Genomic DNA, 16,679 nt, shown 5'->3' with positions numbered 1-16,679 from the left:
GGCTTTTTTTTTTTTTTTTTTCCTTCTACCCGAAATTAAGAATTGCTACATTGTTTTTTTTTTGAAGGTCTGGGGGAAAAAAAAAAAAAAAAAAAAAAAGGCAATTTTTTCCCCATCTACAACCAAACGTTTAAAGCCCTTGCCAAAAGAAGTACAGTGAGACTGTTCAAAATGTGCCAGAACCACAGCAACAAAAATGGGAGTCAGTGGAGGATGAGTGAAAAGGAAAATCCAAACCACCTGCTGATACTTGGTAGCATCTGTCACTGTACAAGAAGTGGGAGCACAAGAAGGCAATGCCTGCCAAAGCACTTGGGAGCAATATGGCATCATTCATGGACCTGGTTGTGACAGCTAGCATAGACCATACAGAATATCAATCATGCACGCAACAAAATTTTGGGAAACCTTTACAAAGATCTGTAGAATACTCAGAAGTCCTCTTTAGTAACGCTTAAAGGTTTTGTAGAGGTTGATATAAACATTCACCCCCAAACGAAAAGTAGAAGCAGCTCTCATTTATGATGCCACTAAGATGTTCAAGAATAAGGGGTTGTTTGCATTTTTGCTGTTCATGTAGGTACGGGATATGGCAGTCTCCTGAGACACCTTTGGGGGAAACACACAAGTTCCTCCTTGTCATCAGCTAAGCCTGCTTCCTGGAGAACGATATGTGGGAGATGTGATCATCCCAAGAGCGGATGCATTTCCTGTAATGACATTTCTTAGGTCAGAGACTAAAGACAAAAGATAAATCCTCCTCCCTAGAGGAGGGTGATTATTGAGCAAGAGGTAATAATCCTGTAAGCAAAGGGTGATTCCAAGGTTACTGAAAAGCTTCTCAGTCTTGTCCTTTAGTCTTTATGAGTAAAAATTTAAGGCTGATTCACCCCTCTTAAGAGGGAGATAAGTAAATAGTGATTTGGTGCAAGCATGGAGACAGCCTAGAAATAACATTCATTACTTCCTACAACCTCTCTAAAGACAATAGACAAAAGATGTATCAGTAAAAGTAGAAACTCCAGTGAAGCTCCAGCCTCAAATTGAGGGGAAAAGTGAATTGGGGCAGACCCTGAAATATCACAAAGGTCATCGTGAAATCTGATGACAAGAGCACCAATAAAAAGCTCAGAATGTTGTGATCATTTAGTGATTGTGCAGACAAGCTCCATTTTTCCTTCAGCTGTAGCAAATGCTCTCTCCTTACTGCCAGAACAGGCAGCACAATCAGAAAACATTCAACTGAAGCACCCTCTCTGTGTATGTGGAATCAAAGCATCAGGCAACACAGCTAAGGTCTTGATTATGAATGGATCTAGAGTGAGACCTGGATTTCTTCTCCCTGGATGATGGTGGAAATTTGGTCTCTTGAGCCTGAGACTCAGGAAAAGAGTAAAAAGTGAATTTTTAACATTTTCTTGGAAATAACTTTCTCAATCCGTACTTGAAGTCTCAATACACAGAACACTTGGATGGAATAAACACTTCACCCAGACAAGACAGGAAGTCTATACTTTCAACTCAGACAGCATAAACCCAAAAATTTTGTTGAAGAATTCCTAGGTGTGGAAGCAACGCTGTCCCATCACAATCAAAATTTAAGCTCCTAACAGAAAAGGATGCTTAAATAATCTGAAAATCTTTTTTAAATTACAGATAATCAAACAGAGTAGAGTGGGAAGTACAATAGAAAGTCCAGATGATCTTCAATAAAGAGCAGTTAATAATAAAGAACTATGGTTCAGACATGGAAATGAACGCAAGGTGACAGGCTGTACCCCACTGCTTGTAAGTACTCCATGCCCATAAGTCCAACAGGTTGACTACATGAACAAGTTTCTAGTTCAAAAGCCTGCACAGCTGTACATTCAAAATATGCAGAAAAGCACTTGACAGTAAATATGGGATGACAACGTGTGAATGCAGAATTCATTCATTCACATCTAATTTCTGCTTTTTGATTTCTTCAAAAATCCCACACCAACTACTTTGAATTCTTAAAGATATGAACAGAAAGACTTCAGGGATAATAGTTTTTATATACACACACGCACAGGGATAGATCACATATATTATTATATATTACACAAACATGCATATGTAGAAGACTACATTCATGAAGACCCATATTCATTAATATTTCTGGATGAAAAGTCAATTCTTTTAAGTGCTACCATAATTTCTAAAAACTGTATTCTCATACCTTTGCATAAGCAGTAGTTTTGATAAACCACTGTTTGAGGTATTTCTGTTCCACTTTTGCTCCTGAACGCCATGAGCAACCATTGTCATCCACCTGTTCATTAGCTAGAACAGTCTGATCCACTGGATCCCAGTTAACCAAGGCCTAAAAAAAAAGATGCAAGAAGAAAAAAATATTTTTAGCAGCTGTTTCAAAACCACAATCTTACTTTTCAGATACCAAGAGAATTATCTACAAACATTTCTTAGGCCTCTTAGTTTCTTACATTTTTAGAACATTCATTTCAATCAGTGAGGTGGACCCAACTGAAGATGTTTTGAATATTCATCTTCTCAGAACTCAAAACCCCCAAGAACGCAATTGGCAGCATTTGCCTTGATTGATCAAGGCAGCTGGACAGGCTGACACTTGAATATTAAATAGGTAAGTTCCAATTGACTATACTGCAAATTACATAGTCTGATGCTTAAAAACTGTACACCACTACTCCAAAACCACTGAGGGAGACTGAGAGGGATGAATATCTGAGGATCTCCAACCTGAGAGGACAGAATCCCAAAGAAGTATTATAGCGGTCAACTATATTTCAAGTGAAAGAGTTGCTACTTTCTGCATATAACTTCTGTCAACTGTGTGAGTTACTTTTGGAATCATCCTTCCTTATCAATACAAATAAATTGTCAACTGTGTGAGTTACTTTTGGAATCATCCTTCCTTATCAATACAAATACATTAAAGAAAATTTAAAGCAAAATAAATGTTGGTGTTCAACATTACAAACCTTGTGAGGGCTAACTGACATACCAGACATATCATACTGGGGAGGAAGCAAAAATCCAACTCGTCCCCCACAGTGTTGAACAATTTAGCTGATCATTTATCATAAAGAATCTAAGACCACAGAAGAATCCTAATGGTTCATTTCAGAAGTGATATTCAATGCTAGACATTAATTTGAAAAAATGGACATAAAGAAAAAAATATAAAAATAATCAAAACGATAAAGAAAAGTAGTCCATTATTTTGAGTGTTATTTAGTATTTGAGATAAAGTTAAATCAGACTGACTGAAAAAACAGTTAAGTCCAGCTCCATAGTGGTTTCACACATTAAACATTATTTGAAAATTTCAAATGCACTCTTTGGGTAGGAGGAGGACCGTATCTCAATCTAAAACCTAAACCCTTTCCTCATATTACTCACTTTACATTTTATCTATCACTGATCACCTTCTGAAATGCGCCAGTTTCCAAACAACTGACACTGCTTCATTTTAAATATGCTACATGTAGAAATAGTAAATATCACAACCATTTTACCCATCTTACAGTGTCACTGGCATTTAAACTTTTTACAGTTTGCCTACCTTTTATCCGTTACCTACCAATAACAACACTTTTTTTTTTTATAAAAGGCTTCTGAATATTCATTGGGAAATTAAAAGCAATCATTATATTCCACTACTACAGATCAATTTTCTAGACTTTCAGAACATACAAATTCTTTAGTAATGATATAACACATTATGAAGTCGGCTCTAAAGTAACGGTCTTTTAATTTGTAAGTTCTGAAAAAGATCCCACACTACTACAAAGTTAAAATAACAGCTAAAGAGAGATAAATCAGGTAACATTAACAAGTAATAAAATGCCAGTTGCATAAAGCAGTATCAGCATATGCTTGTCTTAAATTGGCTATGACTCAAACTTGAGAAAAAATACTGTTTCTGTTTTGATGATATTGGATTGAATTTATGATGAAAATTTTAGAAGGTAGCTGGTCTATATGAGTATAATTATTTAGTGTAACATTCTCGTGATTTATAACCGGAAGATTTCTCACGCAAAACAAAGCAAATACGCATTTGAGAAATCCATTACTAAATAGCCTTGTCTGTGAATTTTTAGAGTTGCATTTTGTTCCTTCTCATAGCCTTTTCAATAATATCCAGAACCTGGATATTAAATTAAATTCTTAGTTCCTACTTGCACCTCACACAGGCAACTTCTTGACAATGACAGCCTCTGAAAATAGGGCCCCAGGAAGCCACTAAACGTCATCTACACAAACAGGAACAATGCAAAAGTGTATAGAAACCACAAATTATGTAGAACTCCTCTCTACACCAATGTAGACCGTATGCTTTCCAGATAGGATTCATCTCATCTAACCTCAGGTATCGGTAGGGTAAGTATTTATCTCCAGGTTTGATGCCTATGGTTCCACTACAGTCTACAAATACCTAATCAAAATAATCAACAGAGTCTAGGCAGAAATTAACCTCAACCTAAATAAGACAGCCACATCTGGCCAGGTCAATAACCTCTACAGTACATGGACTAGATCACTACTGCGGGAAGGAGAGAGAGGATTTTGCTTCGGTGACTGAAAATGCCCTCTATGGATACTGCACCACCCAGACAGACATTGTTAATTCTCACTAAATCCAGCTCCTGGACATACCGAGTCTGTGTCTCCCTGACAGTGTAATTTCTGGCCAGACACACATACCCCTGGAATAGATCGTTAACTGGACTAACACTCTTCATATATTATTTTTATCACCACAGTAAGGCTATGAATTATGTCCTTGTACCCAAAATGAAATTGTAAGACAGGAGACATCAAGCTGTGCAAAAGTACTGCCTAATGTGTATTGCAGGTAGGCTGAAGACAAGGGATAAATATATGCTTTAAGTATATGTTACTGCTTGAAGGGACCCAGGGTAATGGGCTATCTCTGCCATCTGTTTCCTGCCAAAAAGCAACTGGTTTATATTCACCAGAGATTACATCCCCTGCAGGTTGACAGATGCTGACTTAAGTCCTCAAACTGATCCTTGACTCTTAAGAGGGAAGCAGATTCAATCACTGGTACCCAAACACCTCCAGGATCCTGCAGCACTGAGAGCCTGCATGCAAAATTTGCTTTGTATATCATCCCTGCTTCTAACAAAGCAGCAAGCCTTGTGCTTTTCAGATTCACCTGGGATCACTTGTCAAGCAAACAAATTTACAGATAAAAATAGCTTTGTTATGGCAAAGCTAGGGATTTTTTTCTTTTTATTGCAAACACAGAAAATAATTACAGAAAAAAAGGAAGAAACACCTCCTCCCACCCTGCATGTTAGGACACATCAAATATTGAATCTTTTTGCTGTTTGTCATTTAAGAACTCTGAGTACATCTTGCCAATGGAAATAGAAGTAGCTCAGCAACACCCTGCCAATCCAAATGCTACCTTGCACCATCAGCCTCTTACTCTGGGTTCAGAGAATAGTGACTACATCACTAATGATATCCTACAGGGTTTTCTGGTTTCCATAGAATACAAATGAAATGTCAAAGCATATTTAATAAATCTTAGTTTCCATTTTAAGTTAGAAACATTCACTAAATTGCAGCTTTGTTTAGGTGTAGCTCTTCAGGTATTGTGGAACTGTGTTGCCTTGGCTATACAGCAAGTTCTTTGGAAGGCTCTTTTAACGTCTTTGTTTCACCTCTTGCTTAAAATGTTAACTGAACTCGTTCCTTTACACATAGCCCGATTTAAAAAAATATTATATGGTCATATTTTCCTAATTTACTCTAACAGAAAAATAGTGGTGATAGTCTTATTGCATCTAATATTTCTGTAATATTTTAGAGATCACAAATAGGGTCCAGGAATTGGGATGTATAATCTCCAACTATCCAATCCAATCCTATCAGTTCTGAGACAGCATTACAGTAATGTTATACAGTTAAATAATCTGGCTGCTGAAGAGACTCCTCATGATCACCTTATCTCAAATGAGAGGGAGGTTAAGACCTAGAAAATTCTATATTAAAGCCATTAAATAAACTAATAGTAGCTATATTCTGATCCTGCATTTCGATGTAAATCACTGACAATAAACGTTTCTGCTTTGACTCGCTACAATACCCACTCATGTTAGTTAGTTACACATGAAATTTACCTATGTAAAACATTCAGTTATATATGAAATTCATTATATTTTGCAGTGATCTAAAATCAATAGAGCACAATAAATAGCTAACCACTTAATGAACGTGAATGGATGATCCAGAAATGTGCCACTGACATAATGAGTGACTTGAGTTAGTACACTTGCAAATTATTAAAGGTGAAAGTTTGTACCTACCTCTTTTTGATACACTATCCCAGCTTCAAAAAGTTTAAGAAAGAGATATTGTGTCCATTTGTAGTACTCTGGTAAGCAAGTGGTTATCTCCTGCAGGAACGAGATAAAATAAAAATTCCTGAAGCTATACTTAGCATTTTGTTACAGTGTTTTAACTTAAACAATTAACTCAGGAGTGCATAATATACGTTACAGAGAAAACATAAATGCAGTTTTGGGTAATGTTTATAATGAGTGATATTCACCTGTACAAAAAACCCTTTGTGTGGGTTTGATGTGCAAAGACAAGTTTCCCTGTTAACATGGATTCTAAGAACTCTGTAATACCAATGCTGATAGACATAAGAACAGAAGATGAATGGAAACGACCACAGCTCCCTAATCAGGAAAACAGCAAAACTAGAAGAAAGTAGAACTCTGTCGGAGAAGTCATCTCAGCCACGTTGCCTTTTTCTCTGTTGCTCAGCAATGAAAAGGAGGACCAGAGAGTGTGGGGTGTTGGGAGGCAGCTGGGGGCTGGCTGCCAGAGCTACATCCCAAGCAGCTGGCAGAGGAGGAGGGCAGCAGCACAGCACTGGGGAACCCAGGCCGTTGGCACAGCGAGCGTGCGGGGCAGCCAGGAAGGAATAGGGGGTAAGACTCTAAACTTCAAGATGAAAGACTTGCCATCATGCAATCACAGGTCAAATAAGAAACCATTTCAAAAGGCGAGCCAGCTCGAGGTAGGAGAATGCTCTGGGTTAACATTTGGAGAAAAAGGTAAGAGTCATGAAAGATGTCACAAACGAGGGGGATTGCTAAGTGGGAAGTAAAGACAGATAAAAATGAAAGACAACATAAAAAGAAGGAACGGATGTTAAGAGAACAGCAGGTAACAAGACAATGGATAGCTTTTTTAAACTTGCACACATTTTATAATTTTTTGTGAACTCTAATAATTAAAAACCAACTTACCACCTGCTTACAGAGTAGCGTATTTCAAATGTTTGTTCTTAAAAAAACAAACTGCACTTCAAATAAACATCTCAATATGTAAAAATGACTACAGAATTACGTGATTATAGACTCCCAATTTTCTCTACACAAACACAGTGTTTTACAGGCACAAGGGACACACATACACTTTCACTCACGTATTTTAAAGTTTGGCCAAAGTGAAAACAACTGTGTAACTCAGTATTTAAGCTCTAATTATATCATAAATATGTGACAATAAACAGATCACATTTCCCTCCTCAACAGCTCTCCTGTTTAACTTGCACTTGTTTAAAGAAGAAACGTTTCTGCAAACTTTCTGTTTGACCGCATTTGTACTTACTGGAGGGGAAGGTGACTCCTACGCTGAACTTCAAATCAACAAGAACGTCTCTTGATTTCAGAGTTCCAGGGCTGACAGCAAGCCACTGACAAAATTTATTCCATTTGCAAATAGTTATCAACTACCTGAAATAGCTCCAAATGTGAAATGTCTTTCACCCAGGCTTTCCTCTCATCTAAGCATCCCTCTACACACAGCATTGGCAATATCATCTGCTACTCGAATGACATCTGAAACACTCCAGCATAAAAATTTTATTCTTTTTCTACAGCTTTATATTCCAGTGCTGAAACACTGCTTTGAACAACTAATATGACCTTTGAATAGATATGTCTCAAAAGTATGTATAAGAGGCTTTCAAGACCAGAAAGAGACATTTAATGGCAAGTTTTCAGCACAGCATGCAAAGACTTAGTCATGAAAAACAGTTGCTTGATTAAATCCCTGTGCTCTGCACTGAAAAAAACACTTGATAGAAGTCTGATTTCCATCTCTCCAACTAAACGCTATTCATTTAATAATTTCTATTTTTTTTTTCCCCTGCTTCTCCACACAGTGGAATTCTTCTGCCAGTGTGATGCCACCACAGGCATCAAAGCTTCATCACTGCAGCATCAGAGACAAAAACGAAGAGACACGATCCCTTTTGGTATATAAAATTATGCAAGCAACAGGCAAACAGGTAAGACAACTGGAGCAAGTTCTCAAATAAAAATAGTAAAATGGACTGAGGTTTGTCCTTTTGGTCCTGAATGGCAGACGTGCTTTAACTGAAACACAAAGAGATGATGTTTCTCAGTCTGAACAGGCACGTTTAGGACACGGTACAAGCTAAATCCTGGGATCAGATTCTCATGTCCACGCTCTCTCACAAGTTGTAAGGTGACATCTCTCAGAAAGAAACACAGAAGACTGTTATCACTGGGGGAAATCTGTTGTGTGGTCACTGGGCTGCAAAAAGATGACTGAGGCTCATCATTTAACTTTATAACCACGAAAGTTTGAAGCCACATTGGAAGTTAACAAAGAAAGAAAAATTACATCACTATCAAGTGAAATGAGTTCCTGATACAAGCCAGCAACCTCTTGTCAATCTCAAAATGTTTTGTTTTTTTTCCTACCACTTAGCACATTAAGACTTAAGGTGAAAAATAATTTTCCATGTATACCAGTTACTGTTCTCAATTAAATAAATAACGTCTGGTAAAAAGTTTCCATTAGACTGCTATCATGCTTAAATTGAGGTGAATGTTAACATTCCTATTTATACTTTATGAGCATGGCAAGGATTTGCAGTGCATTAACAGAACTGACTTAACTCAGAAACACAGAAAAGGGTTTATAAAAGGGTCTGCAAAATAGCACGATGGGGCCCTTCCACCCTGCCAAAAAATGTGACCTGCTGCTTCTCATTTGTGAACTGAGCACTAGGATAACAGCATACATACAGAACCCATACCATAAAGCACTTCAGAGAATATATATATGTAGACAGGATATTAGCATATTTTCCCCAAAGTTAAAATAAACACTAAAAATCAGAAGCCCTTTTTACAAAGATGAAATATATATAAAAGAAAAACTAATTTTCGAATGCCTTGTTTTATAGTTCATCAGTTGTTCTAAATCTGTTCCATTCTTACAACTTTGTAATATGTAGCTCCGAACCTAAAACTGGTTTGGTCTGTTGTTTTTTTTTTTAAGAAGGTTACATCTTTAAGCTATTTTCATGACTCTTTTTTTTTTTAAGTAACATTTGCAGGCATAAAAGTGTTTATTTGTTGTAAGATCCGCCAAATTTTAACATATAACTAGGCTGGAGAGAAGTAATTTCCTAGTTTATTACTAAGAATTTTATTTCTAGCACAGTCTAATGCTATCCTGAAGACACCCCTGTTGTACGTGGTACTTATTAAAAAGGTGATAAGGAGAAAAAATCGGAATGGATTTTTTTAATATCTATTTGAGAAGATTAAACAGTCTTTAACCTATTATTTGCCTATTTTGGTATTAAAGGCCGTGTACCACCTCACCTGGAAGTATAATTATTTGATTTTCAGGGGTTTAAAGCTAGACCAAACTACATTTCTAAATTTATTTGAATATTTGTATTTCAAGGTCCCTTAAGTTCCATGCTTTCTCAGCTACAAATACAAACGTCACGCAGTGTCTACATTTTAGAGCATGAATATCTTTCCTGCAAAAATGTAGCCTTGTATCAATGGTTTCATTTTTTATTTCATTACAAGTAGGGTGACTGATTATCACTGATACGTGGGTAAAAAGAAAATTTAATAGGTAATCCTTTATCTACTGCTACAGTTTTACGCATGCTCAGGCACTGCACAAGAATGACAACTTCAAAACTAAACAGTAAAAAACCCACACAAAGAAAACCTACCAAAGATTTCATCTTTTTTAATGTTCAAAGCAGAAGGGGAACATTATTCTTATGCAAAAAATTATGTCACTTGGCACACAGGAATCATTTAGACTAAAAAATGCTGGCAGTAGGAGCTACCTTCTAGAAGTTACAGCTTGATAATACCGTGGTGAACTGGTGGCTCACTGGGAACATGCATTCAGCCTGACAGCACTCCTTAGCAAAAGAAAGAGAAAAGGCTACACACTCTCCATTTCTTGTGGCTGATTATATTAATCTTTGAAAATTATATTGCCTAATTCCCCTGAAAATCGTGTTTTAAAGAAGTGGCAGGCAGTTTGCTATGTCGTCTGGGACAGTGAGAAATCTGATCACCAGGAATGCCCAAATTACTGTTATCTTAAAAACAAAACATAACCACAACGTTTTTTATTTCCCAGGTGTTTTTAATGTCTTTCAGAGACATTTCTTTCATCCTCAAACTGCAGCTTTTAACCTTGGCTCTGACAAACATAAATGTTCAGAAGAGAAATGTTCTCTATCTTCTTTATTATTTCAAAAAAAATGTCTCCCCAAAATCACACCATTTTCAAAGTGATTTAAAATTACATTTATTACTTGAGGCACTTAGAATATCTACATGTTTCAGGGAAAACATAACAGATCACTCTTAGTATTCAAAACTACGCTAAAGCAAAGTACCTACAGAGCTATTTTATGCATTTAATTACATTTTTAGTTTGCTTTTCTGTTTAGAAGAGTAATTTTCAAGTGTCTTTGTAATCTAATCTGAAGCAATCTAATTAGTTTTTAATAATGCCTTATTTGTGGCGCCTTAGTGGTTAAGTAATTTCACTGACTGCTACAACACAAAAATCCTTTTGTGTTTTGATTTGCAAGACAGACAGAGCAATGAAAAAAACACAGATAAATAAAAGAAAACTTCTAGCATCCCAGGTGCACTGGGATTTGTCCATAATAATTTTACCAAGCAATAAAACTACAACTGGCCTTCATATTCCAGGACAGGGCATTCTTGAACACCAGACATGATTTTATAAGTAGCCAGCTCCTTTAGCACAGCTACGTGCACTAGGTATAAAAAATTTACTTTTTATTATTCTCCCACTTCTTTCCCCTTAACATTTGTAAAATGGTAAAATTTACTGAAGTTTTCTTCACGTCATCTAGGCATATACTCTAAGCTGGCCACAGAGGACAGTTAACATAAAAGGTCTGCACTTTAAAAAGGCAATTCACATTAAAACAGGGGTCTAAGGTAAGGGAATGGGTTCCCTCTAGCATGTATTTGCTAGGTACTATGCTCTAGCACAACCAAGGAGCACATTTAAGCAACACCAATGCAACTAAATGAAAAACAATCTCTTGTTTTGTACAATAGTCTTAGTTAATGAAACTAACCCATACAAAAAGTGTTTTTCTTGCATTTTTCATAGGAGTCACTAATGCTAGTAGGTTTGTTTGCATTGTCATGGTATTTTGTAAGCGACTGATTTAGTGCCATTCAAGTACAGAATAATAAAAATAAAACCTCTCACCTCACTTTTAAGATAAGTACCTGCACAGTGCAGTGCATTGCTGGGCCAAGATGCTTGAGTTAGCCCAGAAGCAGGGCAGGCGAGGCAGTAAGATGCTCTGCCCAGGCTAATTAGCCTTGCAGAGAAGCAGGCTTTATCAGCCTGGAAAATACATTCTTAGCTGTTCTGCTTCCAAAGGTAGTTCCTTCACAGCTAGCTCAAATATCCATGCATTTGGAGATCATGCCATACAGATATATTTCAGGCATCATACATTTTTTGCAATGAATAAACACATCTATTTCTAATGGTTACCACTCAGGTTACTCTTAGTTCAGTTAATAAGGCAGGCTTTCTAGGTACAAAAAAACTTAACTAATAAGCTAAGGAGTGAAAACTCCAAAGTTCATTGTGTTTCAAGGAGCACTTCTTAGCTGTTTTAAAAAATCTTACCTTTCAAACCGACAAACTACATGCCCCTGGAGCATTCGGAATTATTTTAATTACACAACTGTTCAAATTAACTTAGTAGAGCATCACAGCCCTTTCCACAAGAATTCACAGACTTCTGAAAGTTCATTAACCAAGTGAAAGTAAGGTAAAGTGAAGTGTAAGTGAAAAGTGAAGGTAAGCCTCAAAGAACAGGCACAGAGATGAGAAATTGCTTTCCCCTCTATACTTATACTTCCTGCCATGGTTTTCGGTACTGCCAGTTCTCCATCTCTTCTTCAGAATTGAAGGGTTAAACAAAAGTCCATATACAGAAATGAATTTTCTTAATTTTCCTGAAAGTTACTCCGCAACATTCAACTCTGGCGTGTTCCATAATACAGCCTACACATATGACTTCACTGTTCTGAAGTATTGCTGTATTACACATACAGAAAATCTCAGAGATACTAACAGTCTTAAATATAAGAAAATAATTGTCAAGAATGCGTGCAGTAAACCTTCCACAACAAACCTTTTATTTTCAGAGCAACCTTTTCACTATCAGGAAATGAAAATCTTACTAAAAAGGCTTATACTGAAAATCTTGCCATATATATGACACGATGAAATACGGTTTTTAGATGTATGACATAAAAATAAACAACTTCACCTTCAAGATTAAAGAAAAGAGATGGCAGATCTCAGACTGCCAGAAAACTAATCTTTTTCCTTTTCAGATCTACAATGCTGCTATAAAAATCCAAGATTAGCATCTCCATCACTCTATTCAGAATCATATTAAGGTGATAAGCAATGGTTATTGCTGAGAATATAAAGGTAGTGACTGACATTCATTCACTGGTAAATGCAATAACCTTACAATTGCTTCAAAAATTATTTTTTTTAATCTTGAAAATGACATTAGCTTATGTCTGATCATTTTGGTAAGGTTTTTAAGGTGAACACTTGATTCTCAAGCATTAGTGTTTTAAATAAAATTTCTATTTTCCAAAACTGTCACGATATGAACACCTATGAAAATGCGGACTTACTCAGATTTAGAATAACATAACTAAAACATCATTTCAAGTTACTAGCTCTAAACCCTTAAGTATATTATAATAAACATACACATTGAAAAAATTAATTCCTTAGAACATACGTACTTTAACGCAAAGGCATGAAGGCTATTTATGAAGGCTACTTCATAAATATCTATTTAGACTACTGCCTAACTTCTAACACAGAAAATTGCTACTTCGAAAGAGATGAAAAAGCAGAGAGAAAAATCAAAATGCAAAACTGAAATTACTTTAAAAATTCTCTTAAACCTTGAGGTTATCAGATGATGTCAGTATGTCAAAAGTAAGAGAAGTTTGATAAGAAGCCAGAAAGCAGCTCCCTTTCCCGCTTTTTTCAAGTGTAATTTTACAGTTTAACAACTTAAACTGGTAACTTTCAAAGTCTTCTATATTGTCATAAATAACATAGTGAAATCCCATGTTCTTCAATGTTCCATCATACAATGAAGCAACAATGCTTAAAAAAGAAAATCTTACCCTTTCCCATGTAAAAGACAGACCTAGTGCATCAAACTGTTCCCTCATGTGTTGAATATTACTGCAAAATAAAAATGGAAAAATTTATTAACTTAAAAATAAAGTTCTGAGAAATCAAAAGCGCTAGTTAACCTCTAAACACTAGTATCTCATAAATAGTGAAACTCGAGGAACCATCAGAATACTCATCTTAAATAATAATTTTAAAAGTCCCTAGTGCATTCTGGTTCAATTTCAATGGCTGTGTGCACAAGACAATGATTTTTGTTCTCCTGATTTGAGCATAACTGGAAAGCAAATATGGTGCTGCAGTTTGATGGAAATGTTCCTGAAATCTTCATGATGCTGTAGGACACATTTTTGCAAACAGCTTAATTCTGCTTTACTTTGGCAATGCCATCCTGGCTGTATTGTGCTTTGGCTCTGGTGATTGTGTGCTATAAGATGAGTTGAATCAACTTACCCATTCAACTGTAAACACGTCCTACAAAAAGTTTTTAGAAAACCCCCACCAGTTTTCTTGCTTCCCTCTGATCAACAGGCTGAGCAAACCAATACAGTGGTTGCAAAAACATCTGAGCCAGCACAAAAGAGGTGGTGGGAACATATATCCTGGGAGCTGACAAGGAACCCCTAAACTTCTGGTGGCAGCACAGTCATAGATAAACTTAGGTCAACAGTGAAATGGTAGGGATAGACCTTGGATGGATTATTTTAAAACTGTAAAACGAGATACATCAGAATATACAGTGAAGTTTTAGTTTGAAAATGCACTAAATACAGTCTACCAAAATACCCACAATTACACTGTATTAACTAGTGACCTGGTGCAAATTCATTCACATACCTTAAAATTGCTTAAAGTTTCTTACAGACTTTCTACTAAAATGCATTATGTCAGATAAAGTATCACCTATCCTCTCACAGTGACTAATTTGACAGTCATGAAACCAAGCATTTAGCTCTGATCCAGAACAAACTTGCCCTGCTGAACAACTGAGTAATGCAAGTATCCAGCACTAACAGCTGCAGAGCCCCACTGACACTAGAAAAGGTCTGCCAATAGGGTAATATCAGTAGGGGTACACCAGCAAGTCCTCTTAGGGACACACAGCTTCCACTGCGAGAAACCATACTTTCAGCAGTACTACTTATACTAAAGTCCCACTCAAAATGAGCTGCACCAATACAAAAAAAAATAAATCAAATTTGAGTGTATTTTCTGCCACTAACTAAATACTATCAAACATTTCTGTGTGTTTTGTATAAGTAACTCTATCTTCAATTTTATGTTTTTTTTTTTTCCTGAGTTTGAGAATATAAGAAGTACTAGCCAATTGGAGCTCACTTTAAATCACCTTTTCAGAAAATTATGATGCTCTGAAACATGGTTGTTCACTCCTGAATGAAGCCCATTGAAATGCTTACAGCACACTCCTCCTTACATGGGTGACTGGCTCTGCTCCAGGGATGACTAAAACACATCAGGTTGCTATCACACCATCACAGCTTCTCATGCAGTTCAGTCATCCCTGCTGCAGGCGTGACAAACATTCAGGACAGGGACAGTGGAGAAAACAGAGGACAGAAATTACTTCAGTGGTCAGAATTTAAACTCCCACTATGATGAACTAACTCCCTTCCTTAGCATAATTTAAAAAAAAAAAAAAAAAGTATGTAATTAATTTTCCTATTTGGATGTTCTTATAATCAGTCCCAATAACGATGTGCTAACTTGTCTTAGCTTGTTCTTCTAATATTGTTATCTAACTCTAAAAACTAGACATTCACTCTTTTCAGTACTAAGGAAATTTTCAAAGCAAATTTTTCTTCCCATACAAAACATCTTGTACTTGTAACTCTCAGCTGAACTGCTTCAGGCGCATGGAACAATATGTACCTATTGACAAGAAAAGAGGAAAAAAAAACAAAAACCAGAATAGCACAGAAAGTAGCAGAAGAGATTCAGCTCAGGCTGTGCCACAGTTTTTGGTATGACCCTGACAAACTGCTTAGAGGAGAGAGGCCAAGCTGAAACGGTACTTTGCTATCACAGTCTCTCTGCCCCACATGCTCACTGCTTTTCTGTTGAGCCAGTTCAACCCAGTCAGCTGGCAGAATGGCTTTCTGCTGAGTTAACAAGCTGAGTCAGTTCAACAAGATGTCCTACGAGGGCCAAAGCCAGGACAAGTGGTGAGGATGGACCATGTAGTAGAGAGAAGGGGAAAACACTACCCCTTCTGAAGTCAGTAAGTACATAATGTCAGCCTTGTTGTCTCAAAACAACAACTTTCACTTTGTAAACTGCTTAGAGGAGAGAGGCCAAGCTGAAACGGTACTTTGCTATCACAGTCTCTCTGCCCCACATGCTCACTGCTTTTCTGTTGAGCCAGTTCAACCCAGTCAGCTGGCAGAATGGCTTTCTGCTGAGTTAACAAGCTGAGTCAGTTCAACAAGATGTCCTACGAGGGCCAAAGCCAGGACAAGTGGTGAGGATGGACCATGTAGTAGAGAGAAGGGGAAAACACTACCCCTTCTGAAGTCAGTAAGTACATAATGTCAGCCTTGTTGTCTCAAAACAACAACTTTCACTTTGTGCCTCAGTTGTCATGTAGGTAAGGATCACGATGAGGCTCTACATGATGAAGGTCCCATCAACATAATCGAGTCAAAAACGAGGCACTCAGATGTAACAGGTACGTAGATGTGTTTTACAGCTGAGCTTCAGTTGGTTTATTGAAGGAAGACAGAAATCATCCATGTACTGACCATACTACAACATAACTGACAGCCCACAACACAATGCACAGTGATGTTTCAGACTCTCAAAAGAACAAAACCAGATTTTTGTGTCTGGATGCTGACTGGTTCTCACAAATATTCTCATCTAAACTATACGTGAAGGAAATTTTTAAAAATGAGCATAAATAGCTCATAATTTGTGTGTAATGTACTCATGCATTATTCCCAAGTGAAATCAGTTGCCATCATATTTATCTGGAAAAGTATCAAGTATCATAACATGGGACCAGAAGCATGAAAAAAACTTAAAAGAAATAGCATTATCAAAGGAGGAAATGGACCATGGGACCAGAAGCATGA

The 16,679-nt window shown here is 36.8% G+C and overlaps 1 protein-coding gene across 2 annotated transcripts in view; it reads right to left on the bottom strand.

Moving 5' to 3' along the window:
• Positions 1-16,679, bottom strand: part of LARS2 (leucyl-tRNA synthetase 2, mitochondrial) — a 128,668-nt gene that overhangs the window by 55,378 nt on the left and 56,611 nt on the right. For both annotated transcript variants that reach the window (XM_014960599.1, XM_014960591.1), the window contains 3 exons: positions 13,578-13,638; positions 6,348-6,437; positions 2,204-2,347 (listed from right to left, as the gene is read on the bottom strand). In XM_014960599.1, coding sequence (XP_014816085.1) covers positions 2,204-2,347; positions 6,348-6,437; positions 13,578-13,638 — 295 coding nt within the window. The remainder of the gene's footprint in view (positions 1-2,203; positions 2,348-6,347; positions 6,438-13,577; positions 13,639-16,679) is intronic.

The sequence above is a fragment of the Calidris pugnax genome, unplaced genomic scaffold (genome assembly GCF_001431845.1).
Source record: "Calidris pugnax isolate Ruff unplaced genomic scaffold, ASM143184v1 scaffold62, whole genome shotgun sequence".
In the NCBI taxonomy this organism is placed as follows: Eukaryota; Metazoa; Chordata; class Aves; order Charadriiformes; family Scolopacidae; genus Calidris; species Calidris pugnax.
Note: the sequence above shows the minus strand (reverse complement) of the source record. Positions and strands in the feature narration are given on the sequence as shown.